This window comes from Sceloporus occidentalis, unplaced genomic scaffold (genome assembly GCF_023333645.1).
Source record: "Sceloporus occidentalis isolate IW3139 unplaced genomic scaffold, rSceOcc1.0.p SCAF_16, whole genome shotgun sequence".
In the NCBI taxonomy this organism is placed as follows: domain Eukaryota; kingdom Metazoa; phylum Chordata; class Lepidosauria; order Squamata; family Phrynosomatidae; genus Sceloporus; species Sceloporus occidentalis.
The window spans coordinates 15678366-15705506 of record NW_028316996.1 but is presented as its reverse complement, the minus strand read 5'-3'; the positions used below and the strand labels follow the sequence as shown (position 1 = coordinate 15705506).

Here is a 27141-nt window from a genome sequence, read left to right as displayed (position 1 = left end):
AAAGGACGGTCCCTAAACCAATTGAAAACAATGCATTTTGAGCCGGTACATGTACGGGCTTTGTCATTAAGGGGTTAAGACAGCTCTGCGTTTCATATCCCTTAGCATTACGTCTTCATGGGAAGTCCACTGTACTTCTTGTGTAAGACCATCTGCATGGTACCTCTAAAGCCTTAATCAATTAAACCCCATGGAACAATGCAACAATGCAAAAGGAAGGACCATTCTTATTAACATCTTATCCTTAAGACTTGCTGCATTAAGTACTATATGAACTCTCATTGAAATGTTGCTAATGTTAAAATTTTGTTATTAATAGGATGAACTGTGTTTCACAGAAATATAAATCAGTTTTCCTTTATCTGTCTATTTAAGAAATTTTAGCTCTTTGCACTATGGTAACCAAATGTTCTGCATGAATAAAATCAGTCTATCCTGATGCTCCAGCACAAGATGTTGGCAACTATTTTTGTTACTTATATAATGGCATTAAAATGTCATAAGATGTTCCTATTGGATTATGACAACTAAACTATTATTCTCAACTAAATAACTGAATCCCCTACATATGAATTATCATATATACAGCATTATACAGTTCATGCCAAGCAGTGTCATGGACATTATTAACTTTATTTTATTGTGAACTGTGTCTTGCTTTGCACAGCATATGTGGCCTGTAACTCATGTTTTCTATTCCTTGACAACAGGACGGAATGGTAGGATCCACTGCCACATTAACATAAAGCTCTTGGCCTGTGGGTGCTTTTGTTTCATTGCGTCAAACATGTCAAGGTCTTTTTCATCCAGAAGCCATCCATGCATGATTAGTTTGTTCAGACTGTGAAGCCTGGAAACACACTGAACTAAAGCAATGAAGGTTGTGGGGTCTGTTTTAAACTGATGAGTATATATTCGGATAATGGAAAGCTCATTTAGATATGGCATGTTGTCTAATTTTAGGAAGAAGTCTCTCCATCCAGATTGCGTAATGCCATGGTTAACAGAGAGGTTTAGGTTCCGAAGATTTCTTAAATTGCCTTCTTTTGCTTCTTTAGCTGAAAAGGAAATATTAATTATTCATTAATAATGTTTACTAATGAACATTAAAACATGTTATTTGCAATATTATTGTGAAATTTTGAGAATTTTCCTAGCCAAGAGCAAAACTCTGCAATTGGTAACAATTCCCAAAACAATAAGACACTGTCATTGTGGACCTCTCATTCTATATGAATGGGCTGTGAGCCATGTTCTGTAACAATAATATTTAACTAGCATTAAGCTAAAAAACAACTAAACACAGCAAAGGGATGAAAAAGACTATCTAAGCAAAAGCATGCTAAATATATTTCTGTTCAGAGAGAAGTCATCTCTTGTTGTCTAATATAAATTGTAGATTACCACATAATATAAAGGTTCATTCATTCTATTAGAAGTAGAACAACTGGAGCATTGCTGTGAAAAGTTCAGTGGAATGTAAATTATAGCCATGTAGACTGTGACTGTATTGTAACTAGGTAAAGAGAGTTAGAATCTTTGTGATGAGCAGAAGTATTGGAACTGCTATAATTATTTGTGGTAACTGATGCATTGTTTGTCAAGCTGGTTACACGTGTCCTAGAGTTTCGTGTAGGAGTCTAAATCAGCATCGTACACTCACTACACACAGTCAGAGGCCCATCTTACCCAACTCCAATAGGCTGCTGTCATCTAAAACATCATTTGTGAGAAAAAGATCCCTGAGGTTCCTTAAGTGTTGAAATTGCTTTATAATGGATGGTGCAACTTCCTTAACTGCTGGCCCACTGGGTAGCTTCAGTTCCTCCAGGTGCACAAGAGATGGTAGTGTGTGGACTAGACACAAACAATTAGAAAGTGATAAAACAAAGATAAATAGCCATGATCTTTAAAATACTGAAAACAATCCCTTAACGACTGTAGAAGCTGTCTATTTAAGAATAGAGCATTTCAAGTTCTTGACATGACTATAATTATATATATATATATATATATAAATAAATTATACAGTATATATCTCAGCACAGCCGCCATAGACTTCATTGAAGTGGGCTGTGCAATTTTAAAATACGTCAGACGGGATATGACCTCATATCCCAAAGCCTCTTTTTCTTAAAGGCTGGGAGCACCAAAGACGTAGACCATAGATGTGGGCAGTATTGGGGGTGTAGCTTTGGGGCGTAGAGTGGCCCCAAAGCTACACTACTGCCCAGCACATTCACAAATTCATCTACAGAAAGAAAAATGTGTTCCATTATTGGTGTCAACCATTAGCTCATACACAATTAAATGTGCACATAAACCAAAAAGTCTTGGGGGCCAATTGATTTAAACTCAGGGACCATTCAGAAAAGACAACAGCTAAAAACTCATACCCAGCGCCTTTAACGGTTCAACATCCACACAATGGCTCCCTTCAATTTCCAAAACTTTAAGATTTGTAAGTGACGGCATGGCAGAGGCTGAAAAAAAATAATATAATCATTTTAAGTTTAATGCAATGTATACCATTCCAAGACTTTGCTGTAAATTTAGAATTAAACATTTTGTCATCTAAAACAAAGCAAAAATAACTGTTACCAGCAAGTATATATACATATATACATAAACACACACACACACACATTTATCGCTGCAAACCCATTACTTACGCTAGTGATACAAAATATACGTATTTACACTAAGTCTATTAATCTATGCACTCATTTCAGCCCCCCAAAAGATAACAGTTTCAAAGTCATGCTGTTCTTGGCTCCCAGTAGGCAACTGACTAGCCATATTTACAAACAATAGTAAATCTGTTGAGGCAGTCCTGACAAACAGATTTACTTCTAATCCAGTGCCACGACTCTCTGGACTATTGGACAGCTGGTTGTGAAAGTTTCCATATCATGTGTTAATGAGTCTGAGAGAGAGCTGTCATTAGGTACAGCACGTCATGAATTTGGAGCCCAAATGAGTAATCGTACCTTACAAGAAGGCTTGGGGTTAAATGGATTGCCAAGTTAAGAGTGTTTGTTTCTCTGGATGGGACAGATGTAATACAGGGTATGTTTGTGACAATATAATAATGAGTCAGTATGAGCATCTTACCCAAATGCACAATTTCTTTGTTCGTTATAAATAATCCGCAAAGGCTGAGTTCTTGGATTTTCCCATTTTGACACACTGCAGCCATTACTTTACCAAATTCAGGACACCAGTCACAGCTCAGACGAAAAGATGTCAGGTTACGCGAGTTTTCAATTAATTTTACTGAAAGATAGACACACACAATAAGCAATACCTTTCTTTAATTACCATGTCTGCGACAAGGTTTGTGAAGGCAATTGGTGCCTATGGGGTATTTAGTGAAGTATCTATCACAAAAAGCTGTCACCCTGGCAGTTGATATTTTACTGTGTGCCGTGCACCGAGAGCTGTAACAACAATGACAGCAGACGTGGAAGGTCCTAGATGCTTTAAAAGGTGGGTTAGGACACTGTGATTAGCCAGGAGGCATTATCTGAGACAAATTAATGATCAAACCATCAAATAATTAAGCAGATCAAACGCCCACTAGGAGATAAGATGTTATTATCTTTTGTTTTTATAGCACCAATATATTCCTTAGCGCTGTAGAATGGGGGTGCAAAACATAACACATTTAGACAACGTTTATGGTGTGAAGGTTACTTCTGTACAGAATATAAAAACCAACAAAAAAATCTGTTAAAATCAGCATTTATTCAAAACGCTATGTAGAAAGTGGTGGAAAATTGGATGTATAATCCCACAACTAAATCCACTAAGGTCTCAACAGAATTAACTAAATACCACAATTCTGTCTCTCCATTAGAATCACAGGTCAGCATACCAATTAAACTGCTCAGTGTGAACAGAGCTTGATTCTCAATAATTACTTCCAAATATCCCTTTCCCAGACTTAAGAGAACCCTAACCAAAATAAATAAAATATCAATTGTTTAAACAAAAGCATCCTGACACGCGTAGTTCAGCTTCATCAGGGGTATAATGAAAACTTTACTTCTGTACAGAATTCTAGTTTAGTAAATGAAATAGATTCAGCATCTGCTATGAAATAAAGATGCACTTGCCTAGTCGGGATGAATGGTTACTCAGATTCATATTATTGAAAACTATTCTTTCAATATTTTGCAGGTTTTCATCTGGAAAAAGGGACATCACTTCACAATCAGGAGACGAGATGTTCAGAATCAGTTCCTTCAACTGCACAAATCTATGCAGATTTAAAATGATATGTTCTAGGCAAAAAAAAGTAGATTAGCGAGAATATATTTTATGGAGCATTGCATATCTAACCCTTTTCGTAACACAAGACGACTCCAGCCACCACAAAACAGGCAATAAATATAAATAAATATAGATAAAGATGTCCACCTTCAGTCCCATAGGTAGAAATAGGATATAAGTAAGGTCATGTCATGGCCAAAAGAGGAGAAGTCTAATAGAAAAGGAATCCGCCACCCTCATTTCTGAATATACCTCATAATTCAAAAGCAATGTGCTGGACAAATGGCCGGGGGCACTCGGAGTGCACTTATGGTTAGGCACGCTACTGTTATTGGTGCTACCAGAAAAAAGTGATTAGGTATTTATTACACAAAAATGGGTGTTTATTGGCTAATTTTTTGAACCCCTTTCTCTTTACTGACACTAATCACAACACACTGTACTCGACATTACTTACCAGGGCTAGACTTTTGGATGACTAAAGCCAGCAGCCGTAAATTCATACCTGCTAACATTTTTAGGTCCTGTTCCACAAAACTCGGGTCTGTCCCGGCATAAAAATACTGATTATGCACAATACATTAAACTGTCTACTCAGCATTGCGTTAAAGCACACAGCCCATATGCTGATAAATGAGATCCGGGGCATAAGGGGTGGGGCCTAAAGTGGATGGAGTCATGCAGCACTCAACCTACTTTAGGCTATGCACAATTTATGTCCTGGGAGACCTGGCGCTAAAGTTGGCAAGTATGCAAATGGCATACATGCATCCACCACCTGGACGCACATGACTGCACATTACATTTTTTATACTCTCACGGTGAGCACAGACGTCGCAGGGGCCAATCTGCCTGCTGGAGAGGCAGGCTTTATCCCAGTGTGCCAGATGGCCAGCCTGGACCTGTTTTTTTGTACAGTTTATTCACAAATACATTATATTTTATACTAATTGTAGTAGAAGTATTATTAAACACTCATCTACAGACACCAGACAAGCCAGAAGGCTTGTTTTTCCCTCAGAAATCTCATGATGCTTCAGCAACCACAAGGGATTCTGGGAAGGCGCATGCTAATAAGGTTAACAATTATCACCTTTGTCTCTATATCCATATATATCTATATAGCTGTTCATGAGCGGTGATCTGGCTACTGCACCTCTTCCCGAGTTTTGTCTAAAGGCTGTCTTGTACAGCGGGCAATTACTTTCAAGGGATCCATGTATAAAGTGGATATAGAGGCAAAGGGGATAATTGTTAACCTTATTTGCATGCGCCTACCCAGAATCCCTTGTGGTTGTTGAAGCATCATGAGATTTCTGAGGGAAAAACAAGCCTTCTGGCTTGTCTGGTGTCTGTAGATGAGTGTTTAATAATACTTCTACTACTTAATCTTCCCCTTAAATTTAAGTGGAAGGGTTTCCATCACCTTTTACCCACCATAACTTATGTAATGGTATACTACTTGTAGTAATAAAATTATGCTTCATTATTACCTGGTGGATGTGTGTTAGTTATTTCAAGACTCTGCAGTGAAGACATCTGTGTTATCAATTCTTGCTCGTCTGTGCTTAATTCTACCTTTTGTATACTGCACTTTAGAAAACGAGTCTTGTACTGCTTGATGCAAAAGCTCATCCACCCAACAATTCCAGGACAGTTCTTCAAAATCAGTTCAATATGATTAGAAAGAGGCAGAAACACCATTAGATTTCTAATAATCTTCTCCCAATCTGCCATGTGGTCAATGACTTCAACTTTTAGAACTGAAATTTTATAAGGCCTCAATTCAAAACCAAAGCCGAACTTTGAAATGTCTACATGTTTTCTACCATAATAGTTCTCGGTACCACTTGTACAGTGCCACTCCTGAAATGCATCAGAATAATCTTGGTCAACCACTGGAGCACCCCAATGAGATGCAAACGTCTCAGAATTTATGAAATCCATTTTTAAAGCATGCTCATTTCTAGATACAGATAACGTCAAGCTGTTTATCAAGGAGAATGCTTCTGGATGTTCTTTCAAAAATCTGCACAAGTTGATGTTAGGAGATTGCAAATCTAGAACAAGATCTTTTACACTAATGAACTTCAAGATAATAGGGGTGCATTCAGGCATTGACCCGGATTCTTGTGAGACTTCAATAGCAAAATCTAATAACATGTGGATCAGAAATGAGTGGTGGAAGCCACGTCTGTTGCTACTTAAAAGACTGAGCATTTCGCTTTTGCTCGCAAGGTCTGGGTGATGCTCTAAGTAAAGTTTTGAATCAGCTGCACAGTCATATGCATCTCCGTTGTTCAGCATGTCAAACAGGTGAGAAATGATGAGTGAAGTTGTTTTGGAAGAATGCATGCAGGAATACTTCAAGAAATAATGATAACATGTGGCGGCACTTATGAAGGTATTTATTTTCTGCAGGTATAGCTTTCCATGTTCTACCTTAACTTTATCAGCAGATTCCAGGAGCTCACTGATCCTTTTCCCTGCAAGGAACTCCTGAAAGGATGGGTGGAAGAATCTGTATATTGGATGAAGTCTCTGGGAGGTAAACTTGCTTAAAAGTCCATATTTTAGAGCACAGTCACTATTGACACCTGCTGTCTGAACATCAGATTCTGTGAACTCAAACTTAGACTGGAAGAGGCCCATGAGGGCAAGTTCTCCACACAATGAGACAGCAGCTTCTAGTTTTTTAGTTTCTTTGTGATATTTTAACTTGGTATGAGTCAGAAATGCTTTAGAAATTGTGGCATCGCCAGATATTTTCACATTTGGATTTTCCACCCAGAAAATACAAAGTGCAATTGCAAATAAAGGAGACTTTAATGCAGCCTGAAATGTACTGGAAGATATCAGTTCTACTAAAAAGACCTTAAGAAATTCCATATCATGGGAAAAGAGTTGTCTATAAATATATATCGAGCTGTACAAGGGGAATTCTTGGATGTTCAGTACCATCCTTGCATACTTCCGAAGTCTTCTGCCATTACCACTGCACACAGTGACTGCCAGACTTACTCTGTTTATATGGTTATTTTGCAGAAGTTCCTCTAAAGCTTCAGAAAGACCAGAGTCCATTATCCCATAGTCATCAACCAGGAAAAGGACCTTGTTTCCTAAATGATTTATAATTTCCCCTACAGTATACTCCATGAGAGATGTTGTAGACCCAAATAATTGCTTGCAGATGGCATTGCTTAATGTCTGTCCTTTTTCAATGGAGGAAGCAGAGATATAAAAGACGAGGGCAAACCTGCTTAGTATGGGGCAGGACCCTGAGGCCCAAAGAATGGCTATCTTCCGAAGAAGAGCTGTTTTCCCACTGCCAGCTTCACCTTCGATCATGGTGATGTCACTCAAGCGGGAAAGAATATCAGGCAGTGTGAGCTGCTCAACGGGCTGATTTTTGGTGTCCTTTAGAACAACAGATATATCGGCAAAGATGGATTTGAGATCTATGGAAAGGTGAGAGGAGTCAGGAAAGGGCAATAATTTACTGAAACTTGAATTATTATACAGTTCCACAAGCTGTAGTCTCAGGTTTGTTGCCTCTTGAAGACAAGATTTATAGAAAATTGTTTTACCTGCAAAAAAAAAAAAAAAAAAGAATTTTAGTACTGAAAAACAATATGTTGCTACTCTGCGTGGGTTTTAAGAATCTTCACGTGAGCAGAAGTGTATATATCTGTTGAGGGGACGTTACCACTCTAATATCAATGTTTTTAGCAAGAGTACAGTGGGTGAGTGCAGCTATTGGGCTAGAAATTATATTTAATATTTTACCAAAAATGCTCAATAACCCTTTTATCCAATAGAACTCCTATTTGTAAACGTCCCTTTGCTCTACATTCCCTCTCTCTATGTAGTGGTGCAGCAGTTAGTTTTCAGGGGTTGTGGTTAAAGTGCAGGGTTACATATATTTTCTGCTGTTCTTCTATGCATTATTGTGACTTTTAAGGCTGTAGAACAATGCAATATACTTTATACTAGACTTGGGTGCCGGCCAGTTCTTCGTTTTCGTCTTCGTGGGGGAAAAAAATCTTCCATGAATATTCGCCTGTTCCTGTGTTCGGTTCGGGCAAATATTCGTGTACATTCTCAGTGTTCGGGTTTTTTTTGCCTTTTTTGTAGGAGTTAATACGGGGTTAACCTGGCACGCACTACACAGCAGCTTTGGCACCAGGATTTTAAATGTCCGTGTGAGCAATTCTATTGGTCGCCTGCAGGGGCATCCTCTGCCATCAACCAATGAAGTACACCTTTAACTTCTGACGCGGAACTAGGTCCATGGTCTCCCTAGGCCAAGTTGCGCCGTCAGGAGTTAAAGGGCCGTGCGAGTGAGCCTATTGGCTGCCTGCAGGGGCCTCCTCTGGCATCAACCAATTGAGTCGCTTGCACAGCCCTTAAACTCCTGACAGGGAACTTGGCCTGTCTCCCCTTTAAAGTTTAGCTCCTGAAGGCGAACCTGTGGATTTCCGCTCCCGCTATCTACGCAGCATCGCAGGGGTTAACAGGAGCGGAAATCCGTAAATTCGTCGTCAGGAGTTAAAGGGCCATGCGAGTGAGTCTATTGGTAGTCTGCAGGGGCCTCGTCTGGCATCAACCAATTGGTGTGCATATTAACTATTTAATTAATATTTATTAGTACTATTATCTTTTGTTAACCCCTTAAGGACCAGGCTCATTTTTCGTTTTGTACCCTGTGGGACCGAGGCTGTTTTGACACTTTTGTGGTGCTTGTGTTCAGCTGTAATTTTCTCCTCACCCATTTAGTGTACCCACATAAGTTATATATTGTTTTTTTGAGGACAAGATGGGCTTTCTTCAGATACCATTATTTTGATCGTATCATCTTATTTACTATAAAAAAAATAAAAAAAACATGGTGAAAAATTGAAAAAAAAACACATTTTATGACTTTTATTTGAAAAATCTTTTACTCACCTAAAAAAGCAAGTAAAAAAACTAGCTAAATAGATTCTACTACTTGTCCTGAGTTTAGAAATACCCAATGTTTTTATGTTTTTTTGCTGTTTTTTGTAAGTTATAGGGCAATAAGTACAAGCAGCGTTTTATGATTTCCAAATCTTTTTTAACAAATCTGGTCAGTCTGCCTCCATCTCCTCTTTGGAACATCTTTGAAGCCGGTTAACTCAATTTAACCCATTCAAACCATATATTTTTGAAAACTAGACACCCCAGGGTATTCCAAATGCTGTTATTTTAACCCTTTCCATGCACCAATTATACAACTACACTTTGTCAAACTTTGTAATAGTAATTTTTTTTATTTTTTTTTCCACACAAATTGTACTTTAGTTATAGATATACAGGTGCTGGTATATGCCACTGTCAAACAACACCCCAATATGTGTTCAGCAACATCTCCTGAGTACAGCGATACCCCACATGCATGGGTTTGTCAGATTGTTTGGCTGGTAAAAGGCTACTTTTGGGGCATGCGTAATTCAGGTGGTCATTTGGTCATTGTGCCTCCCTCTCCTCTTTGGAATATCTTTGAAGCCGGTTAACTCAATTTAACCCATTCAAACCATATATTTTTGAAAACTAGACACCCCAGGGTATTCCAAATGCTGTTATTTTAACCCTTTCCATGCACCAATTATAGAACTACACTTTGTCAAACTTTGTAATAGTAATTTTTTTTATTTTTTTTTCACACAAATTGTATTTTAGTTATAGATATACAGGTCCTGGTATATGCCACTGTCAAACAACACGCCAATGTGTGTTCAGGAACATCTCCTGAGTGCAGTGATACCCCACATGCATGGGTTTGTCGGGTTGTTTCAGATTTAAAATGCCACATTTGGGAAGTGCGCTTTTTTTCTCCATTTTGGTCAGTCTGTACCTATGCCCTATCTTTGAGCTAGGCCACTCCAATTTACCCCATCAGCCATTTTTTTTATATATTAGACACCCCTTGGGTATTTGAAGTGCTTTTATTTTAACTCTTTGTTGAGATTTTTGAGAAATTTTAGCACTTGCTCAAAATAATAAACTTTATTTTTTAATTTTATTTTATTTTTTTAATACTTTTTTTATATATTTTTTTACACATTTTGCTGGTACTGGATGGTTCATCTAGTGACATCACTGCATAATTATTTTTAAATGTTAGCACATTTTTTTTTAATTTTTTTTTCCATTTTTTTTTTTATTTTTTATTTTTTTTTGAATATTTTACTAATCACATAGTGATTAGAAAGCTGGGCTCCATTGACTTGCATGGTTGAATGCAGTACCTGTATTCAACCAGCAAGTGGAGCCAGTTCTCTAGAGGGTCTGGAGACCCTCTAGCGAACTTTTTCGTCTTTATTGTTTTAGTTCCCGGGCCGCCGCCATCTTGCTTGATGGCGAAGATCACCGGCAGCGGCGGCTGTGACCGCTCTCCGGAGCGGTCACAGCCCACCCAGAGGTAAGTGTTTGGTGTCGCTGGATGCCTCCTGATCGAGGCATTCCAGCGACACCATTTAAGTTTAGGAGGCGATCGTTGATCGCCTCCTAAACGCTTTTAAAACGGGCGTCCGCCGCCATACAATGTATGGCGGCTGTTGACGCCCCGAGGAGGGGCCAGACATGGCCCCCGATGCCGATCTCGGCCTTGCTGAATGCCTCGACATCGAGGCATTGCAGCAAGGCCGTTTAAGCGAAGAAAGTGATCCTTGATCACTTTCTAAGCTTATTTAATTTTTTGACGGTTCAGGACCGTCAAAGGTCATTTAGTGACCTTCTTGTTATGACGGTCCTGAACCGGCAAAGGTCGCGAAGGGGTTAATATAGAACCAACAATTTTCATAGCGCTTAATACAATACATATATTCAAGGGGTACGACAAAACTAGAATTGACAGACTAAGACAAACCGAAACATTAGGTGGAGAGAGCCCTGTTTTAAAGTTTACAATCTAGATTCAGCAGGGCTGGTAGTAATCACGCCCGTGTGTCTAGTGAAATTTGACCCAATTATCAATTACATTTGGTTAATTGGCTGATTTAGTGGCTAAGGGGGCAATTACTTTTTCACATGGGATCAGGTATGGTTGTATAGCTACATGAGATCATCATTTAAAAGCTGCATTTTGTATTTACTCAGATTATCTTTGTTTTAGATGGAAATTAGTTTGATAATCTTAAACATTTAAGTGCAACAGAAACACAGAAAATCAGGAAAGAGGAAAATACTTTTTCACAGTAGTTTTGTGCTTCCTTTTAGTGGACTAGAGTTCATAGAGTAAGAGTCACATAAGCCTTCAGCACGTGACATTTTTAAGCTTATGTGACTCTACAACAAAAGGTTTCGTAAACGATATCTTCCTTCAGGATCAAATAGTATCCATGTTAATGAGTGGATAAGAATATACCCAAGATTATTATAAATGATTAAAATGTAGGTCACGATACACTTAAGTGTAAAAAAAGAATGAGCTACATACCATGTTTCGTATCGTTAACATTTGTTTCTGAAACTCCAAACTGATAGAAAAAAATAGGAAAGGATATTTTATACAATTGTTACAATCACACCGTATTTGCCCAATTATAGGCTGCACTTCCCCTCCCACTTTAAGTCTTTAAAGTAGGGGTGCGGCCTATAATCGGGGTTTAGCACAGGGATGCACAATTCATATCGGCCGACGCCCGGGACCTGCAGTTCCGGGCACCGGGCAGGTGTTTTAATTCTTTCTTTTTCATTTAGCCCTGCTGTGGGCAAGCAGCAGGGTTAGAATCCAGATCCCCCACAGCGCTGCCGGGGACCCGGATCCTCCTCTTGAGCAGTTGGTGGACGTCTGTGTGATGCACACAACCCCCGATGCTGCTGGCACTTCCGCCGGGGCTTCTATGAAGGAGCGCCAGCATTACATGACCTTCCAGTGCACCACCATAGAGGCTCCAGTGGACGTACCGGCCAGCAGCAGCGGAGGTTGTCTGCACGCATAGCAGCCAGTGTACATTTGTGCGATGCACGCAGACAACTTCTGCTGCTGGCACTTCCCGGGGGCTTCTATGACGGAGCGCGGGACCCTGCTGCCAATACATTTTTTTATTGAAATAATTGAACCATATGCAAGCACTTCCCTGGGCCCCGCTGCACGCTCCCTAGCATGCAATCACTCCCTCCACTCCCGCAACAAAAATAGGTATAGATCAAATAAACACATAAAACAGCACTTGCATGTATAGATCAACTGAATAAGACATACAAACCTTATATTTGCAGGTATACATAAATAATGTATGAAAACATAGCATAGCAGAAATGGAAATATGGATCAACAGAATAACACACGAACCCAGCTTTGCACAATGGCTATTGGTTTTCTGTTTGTATATAACATATGCTGACTAACTGTATTATAGATACCAAAAATGTTAAGATATGTGTATTCCTGTTCATTTGATAAAATACTGTTATACAATTACTGCAACATTAATTTGGTATTTTACCTGAAGTTGCATGCTCATTTTCTGGCTTTTGCTTTTCATTCCTGTGTGTTTCACAAGCATCAGTTTCTGTAAAAACCCACATCTGCATGAGGGAAAAATCAATTAAAATTAAAAACATTGACATTTGTGTACAATAAGAAAGGGAAAAAAATGAAGGCAATGTACATTTTTGGCATCTTCCTCATTCGCCCATTGGAGAATGAGTGGGCCCTTTTAGCAGAGTATGTGGAACAGCTTTAATTATATATATACTATGAGAAAAGGCAGTTGACCGCTGGGCATTATTTATTATTGATAAAGCTGGCTGTGCCACACACAGCCTGTCAGCCCCCATAAGATGAACTTTTAAACAAAATGGCTTCAAAAACAATTACCCTGATTGACCAACAAAAATCACAACCCACATGTAGTTTTAAAAAAATGGATTTAGTTATGCTAAAAAATATGCATCTCATATTTGAGGCCAAGTTAACAGTTTACCTACCCCGAGCTGTACTTCAGGTGTTCTTTATGGGGATCATCCCCTGGTTCAAATAATTGTAAGCAGATACCACAAGTAAAGCACTTAACAGTATCAGACAGTCCTGGAATGAGAAAGTAGCTGTTGCTGAATACACACACACACATATATATATATATATATATATATATATATATATATATATATATATACTCTAGGACATAATCATTGGCACCCTTTTACTTAATACTTTGTACTACCTCCCTTTGCCAAGATAACAGCTCTGAGTCTTCTCCTATAATGCCTGAAGGTTGGAGAATATATGACAAGGGATCTGAGACCATTCTTCCATAAAGAATCTCTCCAGATCCTTCAAATTTCGAGGTTGACACTGGTGGACTCTGCTCTTTAACCTTGGGGTTCAAGTCAGAGGACTGGGGTGGCCATGGTAGGACCTTGATTTTATGGTCAGTAAATCATTTTTGTATTGATTTTGATGTATGTTTAGATCATTGTCCTACTGGAAGTTCCAACCACGGCCAATTTTAATGGCTGAGTTTGTTTTTGGAGTAGAGGCTTTTCTCTTGAAACCCTTCCAAAAAACGTGGTGGAGACTGAGGTGATGTCCGATTATAGTTTTGGAGACTTTCTGACCCCATGACGGAACTAACTTCTGCAATTCTACAGCTTTGATCCTTGGAGAATTGCAGAAGTTAGTTGGATTTTCAATGCTTTTGCTATTTTCGTGTAACCATTTCCCAATATGTAAAGCTCAACTACCTTTTTGCCGCACATCACCGCTATATTCCTTGGTCTTACCTATTGTGATGAATGGCTAAGGAAATTTGGCCTATGTGTTACCTGATATTTATAAGTCATGGTGGAACAATTTCCTGTTCATATTTACATAACCTTCTTTGCTCATTTTTATCTAGGGTGTCCATATTAGTGGCACTGTACTTAATTCCTTTTTTTAACCCCTTAAGGACAATGGGCAGTCCCTAAACCCATTGAAAACAATGCATTTTGAGCCCATACATGTACGGGCTTTGTCATTAAGGGGTTAATCAGGGATCATCGATAAATGTAAATATGTTTTCACCTGTGTAGTAAAATCCAGCTTTTGCTAGATCCGCAGGTTCTACGTGGGCATTCTCTGGCCATCTCTTAAATGAATCGAGGCAAACTGCTTTGTTCTCAAAAATGTTCGTGTTTGTCAACCCTTTAAAAGAAGTAATACATAATACATGCATAATTACAGCCAGAATGGAATCTCTCTCCAAAAAGTACTAACAGTTTTTTACATTGCTAACAAATTATCACAAAATAGCACTAAGTGTGCTGTGGATGAATGCTGGTAGTGGCGCATGTATGGTAAGTGAAATGCATAGATAAGTTGGAGTTCTCAGCAATTACACTGAGAAGCAGGGATGAGGCACAGATTTCTATCTATGATCTCGTTCATTAACAACTTATGATCATAAGTATTATGTTCTTTTGTTTATCTATAATTATCCATTTTCATCCATTGTACTTAAGATAGGCCCCTTAAATCGTTTTGTTTATGACCCCTAAAAACCTGGAACCATTTGATTGTAAGATATATAGTGATGGCACCTAATGCAATTTTTTCCTTTCAATTAATCTATATCATTGCAGAGTCCTATAGACAACCCTATAATTGGTACTTGCTACAGATCAAAAATCAATGAAGAATGCTTTCAAGTTAAGCAATAGGTGGGACCTGGGCAAAACTTGCTGATTGATGGTACATGGTCAAAAAATATTTGGAGTGTGAGTGAAAACAGGTAAAGCAACTGTGAAGTTATCACCATCTGCCCAGTGGATATTAGGAAATAGAATTCAAAAAAAATTCTTAATTGATATTATGGAGAGACTAACAATGTTATTTCTTGCAGAATGAAAATATGTAGCATGCTATATTGAATGAAAAATGTCATATAATATACTCAAGCGGTTATACAGGGTTCTGTTGGAAAGCTGCAAAACAAAAACTGTAAAAAAAATCAAACCAAGGATGAGAATTTACTACATTTCATGTTAATACTTACTTGCTTCTGCAGGGAAAATCCTATCACCAAGAACTTCAGTGAAATGCTTTCCCTGAAAGGTAAATGTCTCAATATACATTCAAATTATACAATTATTTGAGCACTAATCAACTATGCCCATAATGAAATTGATTGACTGTATTGTGTCTGAAAAAAATCAATTTACCGTAAATCCGGAAAATCCATTGTAATATTTAGCGTACAGTCTGATTTCTTCTGGTGTTTTCTTACTTCTTAAATATTTGCACCTTAAAAATAGTATGGTAAGACATGTGTGGAATAGTTCCTAAGCAGTGTAAAATGCCTGCGAACTGATGAAAAGGGAGGAATAGCCTATTGAATTAACACAAACCCATGAATATTAATGTGCTAACACACATTCACACTAACATACACTAATATATACATACTCATAACACTCTCTTATACACGCATGCTAACACAAACCAGTGCTAACATACACTTATACATACAAAGTAATTACCGGTATAACACAAACACACAAACACATTAACACTCACCCTTTCACACAAATCATCACACCTTTACAGAACCTTTTTTCTAGCTGCTTGGCCATACTAATACCACGTTACATGACTATGTTCCCATCTCCATGAAAAGACCAGTCCAAGCCGGCACTGGCTTTCTTTAGTGAATTTTGGATTGAGCCAGGGGACAATTGTTCCCATGCCCCCCTGGACAGCCAGCCCCTGTGCATAAAGAATGTCCCTTTGCAATAGATGGCCAGTTACATTTTAAATTGTTTATTTATATGATCACAATAGGTAGGACTAGGAAGTATACACTTTGTTCACTGTTTTGTGGAGTAAAAAATAACTGTATCTATAAAAGGCAGTATGATGGAATATTATCATCATTTTGTATGATTTGCTATTGGTTCATTGCATAAAGCGACCTCCTTATTGGCCACTTTTTAACATCAGAAAGTGTCTAACAAACACACAAAAGCCCATCTACTTGAAACAGAATATTATGACGTAGGTTAAAATAAAACACAGTAGCTCTTACTCTGGAAACCACTTTGCATGTTCCCTCCAGGGATCATCATTTTCTTCCCAATTTCCCAAACATCCCAAACAGGAGAAGCACTGCACTGTGTCTTTTTTTCCTGAAGGAGGCACAAAAATACAGTTCAAACCCTTTTTTTATATAACAGCAAGTTCAGCATATTGAATACACATAAAAAGCAGAATGTCAGCTGCTAAAAATAGGTTTTCCATTATGTTTTCAACAAAAATGTTTATGTTTAATCCACTAGATGTTTGATAACAACCAAATAATTTCTGCTTCCTGTCTAGATAACGTAAGACAATGAAAATAATGTTTCAAACATGTTGCCCACTGACCCTCACAGTGTTGGAATGGCGAATAGAGATTGGCTTTATGCTTCAAAAGAACCCAATGGCTGGTACATTTCCCACTGGGCCCATGTAACCTGGCAACCGGATCCAACATAAATTGGTCCACCACTGAAGGTTCCAGCTGGTCTGTAGCTCCCATCCTCGACCCACATTAGTAGAGACAAATGATCCTAGATTATGGCTCTCAAAGATCTCATAGCAGCAGAATAATGGTGTAGGACTCAGGCTGGCATCAAGTCTGCTTCTGGAAGCTGAAGTAGGCTCAGAGGGAGTTACTCACCTTGCAGCACCAGGGCTACTGCCCCTCTTGCCCCATGGGTGAGGTTCTTGAATTTCAAAAATTAATCTGACACTGCTGCCAGCCTCAGCTATCTGGTTAAAATACATGTCTGGTTTTTAGCTGTTAAAGTTTAGCTTATCATGTTAAAATCTGTGAGTGTGAGTGCACAAGGGTAAAGGAAGATAAATAGTTATGTTTTGGTGACTTTAGCCATGGCTGGCAAATTCTTTGGGACAATGCCTACAACCAATTATGTAGTTGCAGTGTATCCAGCTTTTAAATGCAGTTGCTACTTTTATCATTACAATAAATAGGAAGAATGATCTTTTGGATCAACAGCAACAAATAAACAGATATAGGAAAGGCTGAACTTGATGGATGCATGTCTTTTTTCAGCCTATCTAACTATGTAACTATGTAACTATATATCATAAAACATAAATCTGAATTACTACATATAATCACATCAGTTAATCTGGTCTTTGCTTGGAATTATAAAGTGACCTACGGAGCTTAGGCTAATGAAAACATTGTATCCTCACCTGTAAAGAAGAATCCTGCTTTGGCGAGTATATCTGGTGGGATCTTGGCATAGAAAGGCCAACCAACAAAGGATGTTAACCTAATTTCCTCTTCTATAAACTCTCCCAATTTTTCCTGATTGTGCTCTGGCAGCTGAACACGCACGTCATACTTAGAGATGTTACCAACATCTTTGCCTCTGATATAGGCACATGTAGGATTGTGTTTAATATGATCTTCATATGGAGGAGTACTCAGACTTGCGGTGCAGAAAACAAGCCCGCAGCAAAAGCACTGGACACTGAGCTCTACTCCTGTAAAAAAAAACCCAGCAGCAGCCATCAACTTCGGGCACCAAGAAGAAAGTTTCTTAAATGTGTAGAAAGACTTCAACCTCCTGACTTCGTTTCTCATTTGAAAATTGTACTTGTTCCCCAATTGCTGGCGTATGGCGGCATGTTTTTCATTTTGTTCTGCAGCACATTGATGAAAGTCAATATTTAAAAATGACATTTTTTTTCCCATCTCAACCGGGTCAAACTCCTTGATACTCATGACATCCACTTCCTCATCATTAGGCATCCCAGAAGCCATTCCCGAGCTAAAAGATCATGACAAAAAATATGAACTTTCAAATGCAACCAAGCAGTATTCAAGTTACACAGAATGCATAACTATCAGGGTTTATTTATTACAAGAAAATGGTCCAGGTGATTCCAATCTGAACCAACTCATCAACACATCATGATTCTGGTTAAAATAGATACTGCATGTTTATTGCTATGAGTTCTAATTATGTACATAGTAAAAGTCTACATGAAGCCAAATTATAATAGAAATGCATAAACTGATACTTTTATCGAAATTGTAATTATGTTGTTAAAAAAAATTGTGTTTAAACAAGGTTGTATTGTCTTCTCCAATTGTTTTGAAAGTGTTTTACAGAGTAAAATAACCGTACCATTTATGTTTTAACACATATGAGGGCTGATTGTCTCCTTCAAATTACATTTTTCCACCTTAAAAATGTAAGGAGGCATTCATCATGCATTTGCATCCCCCCTCTTTTTTTGTCTTGCAGGAGATCAGCTGGACACATCTCCTGGTTGCCAGTGCGCTGGAGCAAATGCTGGATATGCCCATCCGCACACTATGTGAGCATAAAAACTTGTGTGTGGCTCAGGATATCCAGGTGCCGACCACACTTACGCCTTTGGCCAGCAGCTGGCTTTAAATAGCAAGGGCCGCTCTGTCATCGCCAGTCCATCCCTGCCTGGGAACCTCACAGGAGAGGCAACCCGGAGCACTCCCACTTCTGGAGGGTTGGCTTCGTAATGCGAGCAGAATTAGCCATGGGAGGGATGTGGTTAGCCCTGCAATGGCCGGTGCTAGTCACTGATATCAAGTTGTCTGGGAGTGGGAGGGGAATTGCTAAGCAACACCCCCTGCCCCCGGAGAAAGAGCAGAGTGACCTGGAGAACCAGCACAGAGACTCCGGTGAAAACAAGAGAATTCCCAGGTATGACTATTCGGTCCTTAAAGACATTTCCGAGAAAAATAAATATATATCTGTAAAAAGTCATGTAAAACTGGAGAAAATTGGGGGTTTTTTTGTGTGTTAATGAGACTGTAGGCTTTATGGGGCAGGGACCTTCTTTTCTAAAAAATGTTCATACCTATTTACGGTGACCACATTGGCCATGTTTCCCAGGACACATCAATGTTTTAGATATTGCTGACCAGCATACATAAGATGCTGCCCTGCAGTATGGGTGATGTATAGACTTATGGAAAGGAACCAGTTAGTCAGGTATACTTCCCCCATACTGCAGGGCAGCATTTTATTGGGGCTGGTCAGCAAAATGTAAAAAATATGTGTGTCCGATGTAGTCACCCAATACCTATTGTTCTCCAATCAAAATGTCTGTATGTCTACTGTACTTACTACATGACTGCACTTTATCTTAATCATGTAAAATTGGTGACAGGACATAACAAGTACAGTCGTGGCCAAACATTTTGAGAATGAATCAAATATTGGTCTTCATAAAGTTTGCTGCTTCAGCGTTTTTAGATATTTTTGTCAGATGTTACTATGGTATACTGAACCATTTCATAAGTGTCAAAGGCCTTTATTGACAATTATGCAAACAGTCAATGTTCTTTTTCAAGACGTCTGCAATCCGCCCTGGCATGCTGTCAATTAACTTCTGGGCCACATCATGACTGATGGCAGCCCATTCTTGCATTATCAATGCTTGGAGTTTGTCAGAATTTGTGGGTTTTTGTCCACCCGCCTCTTAAGGATTGACCACAAGTTCTCAATGGGATTAAGGTTTTCCTGGCCATGGACCCGATGTTTCGTTCCCTGAGCTACTTAGTTATCACTTTTGCCTTATAGCATGGTGCTCCATCATGCTGGAAACTACATTGTTCCTCACCAAACTGTCACTGTGATAGGAACGACCCGTACCCCGACTGGGTATACCCGCCAGCCGTTGCTTCCTTCTGCCCATAGTCACCGGACATACAAGACTTGGATCATCAGGTTGAAATATTGCCGACAACAGCAGGAAATACAGCCTTCCAGGAACCTTGGCGGCACTGTAGCATACAGAAGTGTAGCAATACAGCGTTCTACCGCTGAGTGAGTGAGCCCACTCCCATCCTGAGAATGGTCTCAGGATGCTTTACTGTTGGCATTACACAGGACTGATGCTAGCGCTCACCTTGTCTTCTCCGGATAAGCTTTTTTCCAGATGCCCCAGACCAGAGCCATAGCTAGCTCCTTTTGCGCACAAGGCAAGAATGAAATATTGTGCCCCCCAGCTATTTTTTTTACAGAGGTTATTTTATTGACACTGCCCTTACACACTGCCTTTACACACACCTGCCCATAAACACACATATACACATACACGCTGCCGTCACACACACCTGCCCATTAATGCGTACACTGCCCTCACACACACACTTGCCCATATACACATACACTGTCCTTACACACATCTGCCCATAAACACATATACACATACATTGCCCTTACACACTGCCTTTACACACACCTGTCCATTAACATGCTGTCAGAGCACTCAGTGCTGGATCAGGTAAAAATCTCAATGCAGGGGCAGGTTCAGATTCAGAATATGTCTGTAGGCACGCTGATGTGTCCAGCTCAGGGCTGTGCTCTACTTTAGCTTTAGATTTTCTCTTGGGCGCCATCTTTAGGTGTTCAGAGAGAGCAGGATAAAAACAGGCAGGAAACTGGAAGCCCACTGGCAGGGCAGACGGCTAGGAAGCCCACTGGCAGGGCAGTCGGCTAGGAAGCCCACTGGCAGGGCAGTCGGCTAGGAAGCCCACTGGCAGGGCAGACGGCTAGGAAGCCCTCAGGCAGGGCAGACGGCTAGGAAGCCCTCAGGCAGGACAGACGGCTAGGAAGCCCTCAGGCAGGACAGACGGCTAGGAAGCAGACGGACAGGTAGGTACGTCTGGGACACGCCGGGGTCTGGTACACAAATCGAGATCATTGTAGTAGCCAAGAGTCATACACGGAAAACAGATCAGATGCAGAAACGCAGTAGGTCAGTATACAGTATTTGGTGCTCCCTAAAAACTACGCACTGGCTTTTGATGCAGAGTGCCGGGGTGACATCATATCCAGGCGCTCTGCATGATTTGCCGGTGCGTAGTGATTAGGGAGCACAGAAGCCGAGGTCTGAATTGCAATCTCCCCAACCAGCCCTGCTCATCGAACACCTCCTACCCAGACCAGCACTGATGGTGCTGGGTGCACACTGCCCACAGTGGCGCCTGATGAGCGGGGCTGGTTGGGGAGAGCACAATCATGCAGCTGCCTCGGCACTCCTCTGAAGACCGGCCCAGGGGAGGCGGCCTCTCTGCTGGCCCCCTCCCCTATAGATACGCTACTGTTTTGTAAAGGGCTTTGTGTTGCTGGCAGCAATTTGATTCACCACAGGGCTGGCCCCTAGAACGCTGGGCCCCTGGGCAAATGCACAGTGTGCCCAATGCATTTGGATGGCAACCTTAATGTTGAGCTGGTTAGAGAGATCCGTGATCTCCCCAACCAATCCAGGAGGCTGCAGCTGCTGATCAGGCGGCTATGCGCCCCATTGCAGCTGAACTCGAGGCAAGTGCCTCTCTTGTCTCATCCTTCCTACGGCCCTTCTCCAAACAATTAGAATTCATTCAGGGGATTCATCAGATAAAATTACTTTACCCCAGTCCTCAGCAGTCCAATCCCTGCACCTTTTACAGAATATCAGTCTGTCTCTGATATTTTTCCTGGAGAGAAGTAGCTTCTTTGCTGCCCTTCTTGACACCATGCCATCCTCCAAAAGTCTTCACCTCACTGTGCATGCAGATGCAATCACACCTGCAAAGGATGTCTGTGTTGCAACATCTTGTCCTGTCAGAGGCTTCTCGCTGCCTGCAAAATTGTGACAGTGGGGTAATTACCTGGAACAATGGCTAAATATTGAGAAAACGAGTACTGTTAAGAGGTATGGTATATTATTGTGCTGTGAGTGGTCAGCACAATAATATAATACGTTAGTGTCAGAAAGTGTATAAGCATGATTACTTCACTAAGTATCTTAAGTCCCTGGAAGCCTGAAGCCTCGGCACTGTTGATTTTAAATACTTATGCTTCCTGTGCCTGGTAACTTCTACCATAGTGGCCTAGAGTCCCTAGCACTTGGGGACTCTATCGCCACTATACTTTTGCAGACTGTTAAACATACAGAAAGCACTGAAACAACAAACAATATGACTGCAAGGATACAACTGGTGCCTGCGGATGTAGAATTCCTCATTTTACAGTGAGGATCATGCACAAGGCATACGTTTCAGAAATAAAAGTCACAAATCTTACCTTTCCCTTTGTGCACAGCAAAATAAGGAAGGGAATAAAAGTCAGTCCTTCCCCTGCAAACAAACACAGCACTGAGCATACTATTGCACAACAAACTTGTGACTGATCTTAGATCAGTAGATGCAGGAAGTAATATTAGCACTGTCATTATTAACACTTCATGGTATTTCATACACAGGATAGGAACTACTGTTAAAATAAATTTATTATGGAATTCCCTGCATTGGTTTTTATTATACATGGCCAAAGGGCTTTCAGACACACTAGATTTATAGTTTTTATTGTTTAGATTATTTAAGGTTGCTGTACAGCAAACCGTTTCTTTAATGTTATATTTCTACTGAGATGTGTGGCAGGTGTTGTACACCTAAGTACCGTATTTGCTCGATTATAAGACGAGGTTTTTTTCAGAGCAAATAGAGTTCTGATTATGAGACTAAGATCCAGATCCCCCGCACCGCTGCAGGGGACCTGGATCCTCCTGTCCCCCCCCCCCACACTTATCGGTGCTTCCTGCTGTATTGCCGGGGCAGCGGGTTGACGTCTACACGATACGCGTAGACAACGTCCGCTGCAGCCGGAAGGAGGTGTGGCTAGCAGCGGGGGTTGTCTGCATCCGTCGCGGATACCTTCCCCGACTGTCAGAGATCAGAGTTCCCCGTACCGGTGCCGGGGAACTCTGATCTCTGACAACCGGGGAAGGTATGCGCGACGGACGCAGACAAACCCCCGCTGCCAACTCCACCTTCTTCCGGCTGCAGCGGAAGGAGACGTCAACCCGCTGCCCCGGCAATACAGCAGGAAATTGGAAGCACCGGTAGTGTGTGTGTGTGCGTGCGTGTTAAATGGGGGCATAGGGCATTTCTGGAATGCCTTATACCCCTATATGCCACTCTGGCACTTAGGGGGTTAAAAGGCATATTATGGGGCAGAGTGGCATATAGGGAGGTATAAGGCATTTCAGGAGGCAGAGTGGCGTTAAGGGGGCATTTAATAGAGCACTCTGCCTCCTGAAATGCCTTATACCTCCCTATATGCCACTCTGCCCCATAATATGCCTTTTAACCACCTAAATGCCAGAGTGACATATAGGGGTATAAGGCATTTCTGGAGGCAGAGTGCTCTATACAATGCCTTTTAACTCCCTTAATGCCACTCTGCCTCCTGGAATGCCTTATACCTCCCTATATGCCACTCTGCCCCATAATATGCATTTTAACCCCCTAAATGCCAGAATGGGATATAGGGGTATAAGGCATTTCTGGAGGCAGAGTGGCACATAGGGGGTCAAAAGGCATACCATGGGGCACAGTGGCATATAGAGGGTTAAAAGGCATATCATGGGCCACAGTGCCATATTGGTGTGGCAAGCCTGGGGGCAGATGTGCGTAACTGGGGGACAGGTTGGAAAATACAAGGAAATAAAAACAAAAAAAATATTTTTCTCAATCATAGCTTTTATTTAAAAAAATAGTTTACATGAATTAACATTTACTGGTAAAAGTGAATCTAATATTCAGATTTTGGGGGGTCGTCTTATAATCAGGGTCGTCTTATAATCGAGCAAATACGGTATTCTACATAATGGCAGCCTGATGAATGTTCCTGTTGGGGTGCAGGTATAAAACCCCTGCTGGCATCCAATGATTAGTGATGTACATCACAAGTTACTTTCCAATATGACCCCCCATAAAATTAAAAAAGTGACAAATTTTGATTGCTACCATCATGCTCAAACAGAATACTGATGATAGTGGTAAAGTAATCCACAAAAGGCTGCTGTGCTTGTGTATTTTCTACACAAGCACAGCTCTCTTGTCCTTCCTCACTGCATTGCAGGTATAGTCCAACAGAATAATATACAAATCCAGCTTTGCAGGTATAGATCAACTGGGGATCACATGCAAACTCACCAATGAAGGTATAGATCAAATAAACAACACACGTATACTGGCTTTGCAGGTATAAATCAACTGCAAAGCACATATAAACTCAGCATTAAAGGTATAGATTAAAAAAAACTAAATTACAGGCAGGGGCGTGCTTGGCAGGGGGGCAATTGCCCCCCAGGCTGCCCTGAATCCGGGCCGGCGGGCTTGCACGGCAGACGAACATTCATGGCAGCCGCAAAGTTAAAAACTAAGCGGCTGCCACCGGGACTGTCCGCCGTGCCGGTAGCGTACCTGGCGGGGGGGCGGTCCGCCTGGAATGCCGCTCAATGAGGGGTACCGGCACACCTCCAAAAACGATGTGCGCGGCAACTGTGGCTGTGCGTCGGGACTTGATGTCAAATCCCGGCGCACAACACTGAAGCCACTCCCACCGTCTTCCGCGCACCGGAAGGACAGGACACAGAAGAGGAAGAAGAAGAGGAAGAATGAAGAGAAGGAGGAAAAGTGACAGTGCCAGTGGAAAGGTAGGAAAATATTAGTAAGTGTGTGAGAGTGATGGGTGTTATGCTGTAGTTTATGATGAATGTTTGTGAATGAGGGTTTCAGATTGCATGGAAGTGTGGGGGATAGCATGGCAGGCATGATAGGAGTGTGATTGCTGGTAATTATATATCTGTATATATATATTAATATTGTTATTGATTTTTTTTTTGTCTAATTTTGGTGTGTTACTTTTAATAAAGTATTAAAAGTTGTTTTTTTTCGTTTTTGGCCAAATGAATGCAGAATTTTCAGTTTCGGTCCAGAATTTTCATTTCGGTGCATCCCTACTATGTACTAAGCCAGTCACTGAAGTGTTAGACCTACACCACATCAATGTTTGGCTTAGTATATAGTGATAGGGGTTGTACTGCAGTATTGTCAGTGTCTGGCTCAAAGTATAGGCACACATTGACGGTGGTACAGCGTAATCCCTAAGTATATAATGATAGCGGTTATGCTGTACCACCGTCAATGTGTGCCTCAGTATATAATAACAATTTTGCTGTACCCCTGTCAATGTTTGCCTAACCATAGAAACTATGCAGTTTTAAAGTGTGTGTGTGTGGGTGGGGGTGCCATATACAGGATCTGCCACAGGTGCCAAATACTCTAGGTATGCCCTTGTGTCGTGCGGCAGTCAGGCCCAATGGCCATTCCTCAGCTCTTTGTCCCACGTCTTAAAAGGGGTGGGATACAGAGCTGAGGCACGGGTATGGGGCGGTGCGTGCACGCCGGCTACTTTAATTTCATTAGGCGCCGGTGGAGTGACTGGCGCACGACGGCCACTTTCAATGTCGCTCGCAGCCGCTTTGGTGGCGCAATGGGCCACTTGACTAGACTTGCCCCCCAGGCCTTAGGCTGCCAGCCCTCCCCTGATTACAGGCATAGATCACAGGTTGCACTCCCCCCAGCCTGAGCCATCTTTGTCCCCAAACAGCCCAGCGTGAGCCATTTTTGTCCCCAAACAGCTCAGCATAAGACATCTTTGTCCCCAAACAGTCCAGCATAAGACATCTTGACCCCCAAAGCTCAAACACCCTGCTTGTGTCATCTTTGCCTTCCCCAAATCACTTATACATCTATGATACACACAAAACACTTACACAGTCACTTACTCATTCACTCTGTCATATACACAATTCCTTCACACAATTATTCATTCTCTAATTGAATCACACAATTAACCCACACAATAATTAATTAATTCTCTCTCATTCACGCAATTTATACTCTCACTCATTCACGCAATTCATCCACACATTAATTCATTCATTATCTTCCACATTCACACAATTCATCCACACATTATCTCACTCTTTCAAGATTCTTACTACCCCCTCTACTACCCTTCCTCACAATCTCCTCCTCATTCTCACTATCTGCCAACTTACCCCTACTCACTGTCTACCCCCCTCTACTACCCTTCTACTTCCTCTCCCCCTTCTTACTATCTACCCCTTCTCTTCCCTTCTTACTATCAACCCCCCCCCTTTACAGTTCATTTACCCTGGTGAATTCCTGTGGTGGGAGCACAAGGCCTTAGTCTCGCTGTCCTGCCACGGTGCGCGCAGCTTCACAGCTGAGCATCGGGATATGATGTCATATTCTGGTGCTCATCATGAAGCGCTGCACCGCTACCAAGGCCTCGAGCTCTCACCACCGCAGTCAGGGCAGCGGTAGGGAGCAGAGGAGACAAAAGGGGGCAGAGTGGTTGCTAAAAACTTTTTCATGTGCGACCACTCGGCTCCCCTTTCTCTCCTCTGCCTGCCGGCACGGCGCGGCCCTGGCCTTGGTGATGTGATGCCCGCATGAGGTTTCTTAATAATAAATGTTGCAGATGATTGACATTAAAATTGCAATCAACCTTGAATTATTATGCAATAATTTGAATGAGTACAAGTAATCCAATAAACGGGATTAGTAAATACACTAACGGCAGACTTTACATTCCACAGGAAGTTCTGAGTACTTGGCTTTACACTGTGGACAGAAGTAACCTCCTAATGTCACGCCTGGCTCAATATTATTATCCAGGTGCCTGTTAAAACATACCAAAGAACAGAATAATCCACTGTGTATAAATTTCAGTTTGCAAATAAACACCATTTCCAGACTTGCTGATATTGCAACCTAAACATGTTGATACCTACTTTGTAAAACTGAGAAACAAAACTGACTGTTATTTAAAAACTACTGAAAAAACTGCTATAAAGATTCTAACATTTGTCCTGAGTTTAGAAATATACAATGTTTTTATGTTTTTGTTTTGCTTTTTTCCAAGTTATAAGCCAATAAGTACAAACCATTGGTCATCCTGTGCCCATGTCCAGTTTGGGATATCTTTCAAGCTGGC

General features: G+C 40.9%; 1 protein-coding gene across 1 annotated transcript; it reads right to left on the bottom strand.

The window, feature by feature from the left end:
• Positions 1-693: 693 nt before the first annotated feature.
• Positions 694-18056, bottom strand: LOC149303084 (baculoviral IAP repeat-containing protein 1-like). Its single transcript, XM_089481829.1, has 8 exons — positions 17483-18056; positions 16308-16407; positions 15445-15526; positions 12747-12828; positions 5769-7862; positions 2397-2483; positions 1690-1857; positions 694-1058 (listed from the first exon to the last, which is right to left on the bottom strand). Exons 1-8 carry the CDS (start codon positions 18054-18056, stop codon positions 694-696), a joined length of 3552 nt encoding a protein of 1183 aa, XP_089337955.1.
• Positions 18057-27141: the final 9085 nt, after the last annotated feature.

Excerpts from the sequence above, each read along its gene's own strand:
- LOC149303084 (XM_089481829.1), bottom strand. The coding sequence starts at position 18,056 with ATGGCTTCTGGGATGCCTAATGATGAGGAAGTGGATGTCATGAGTATC. Across the intron at positions 12,829-15,444 it reads ATGGATTTTCCGGATTTACG|ATGTGGGTTTTTACAGAAAC; the intron begins GTAAATTGATTT and ends TCCCTCATGCAG. Across the intron at positions 2,484-5,768 it reads AACTAACACACATCCACCAG|CCTCTGCCATGCCGTCACTT; the intron begins GTAATAATGAAG and ends ATTTTTTTTCAG.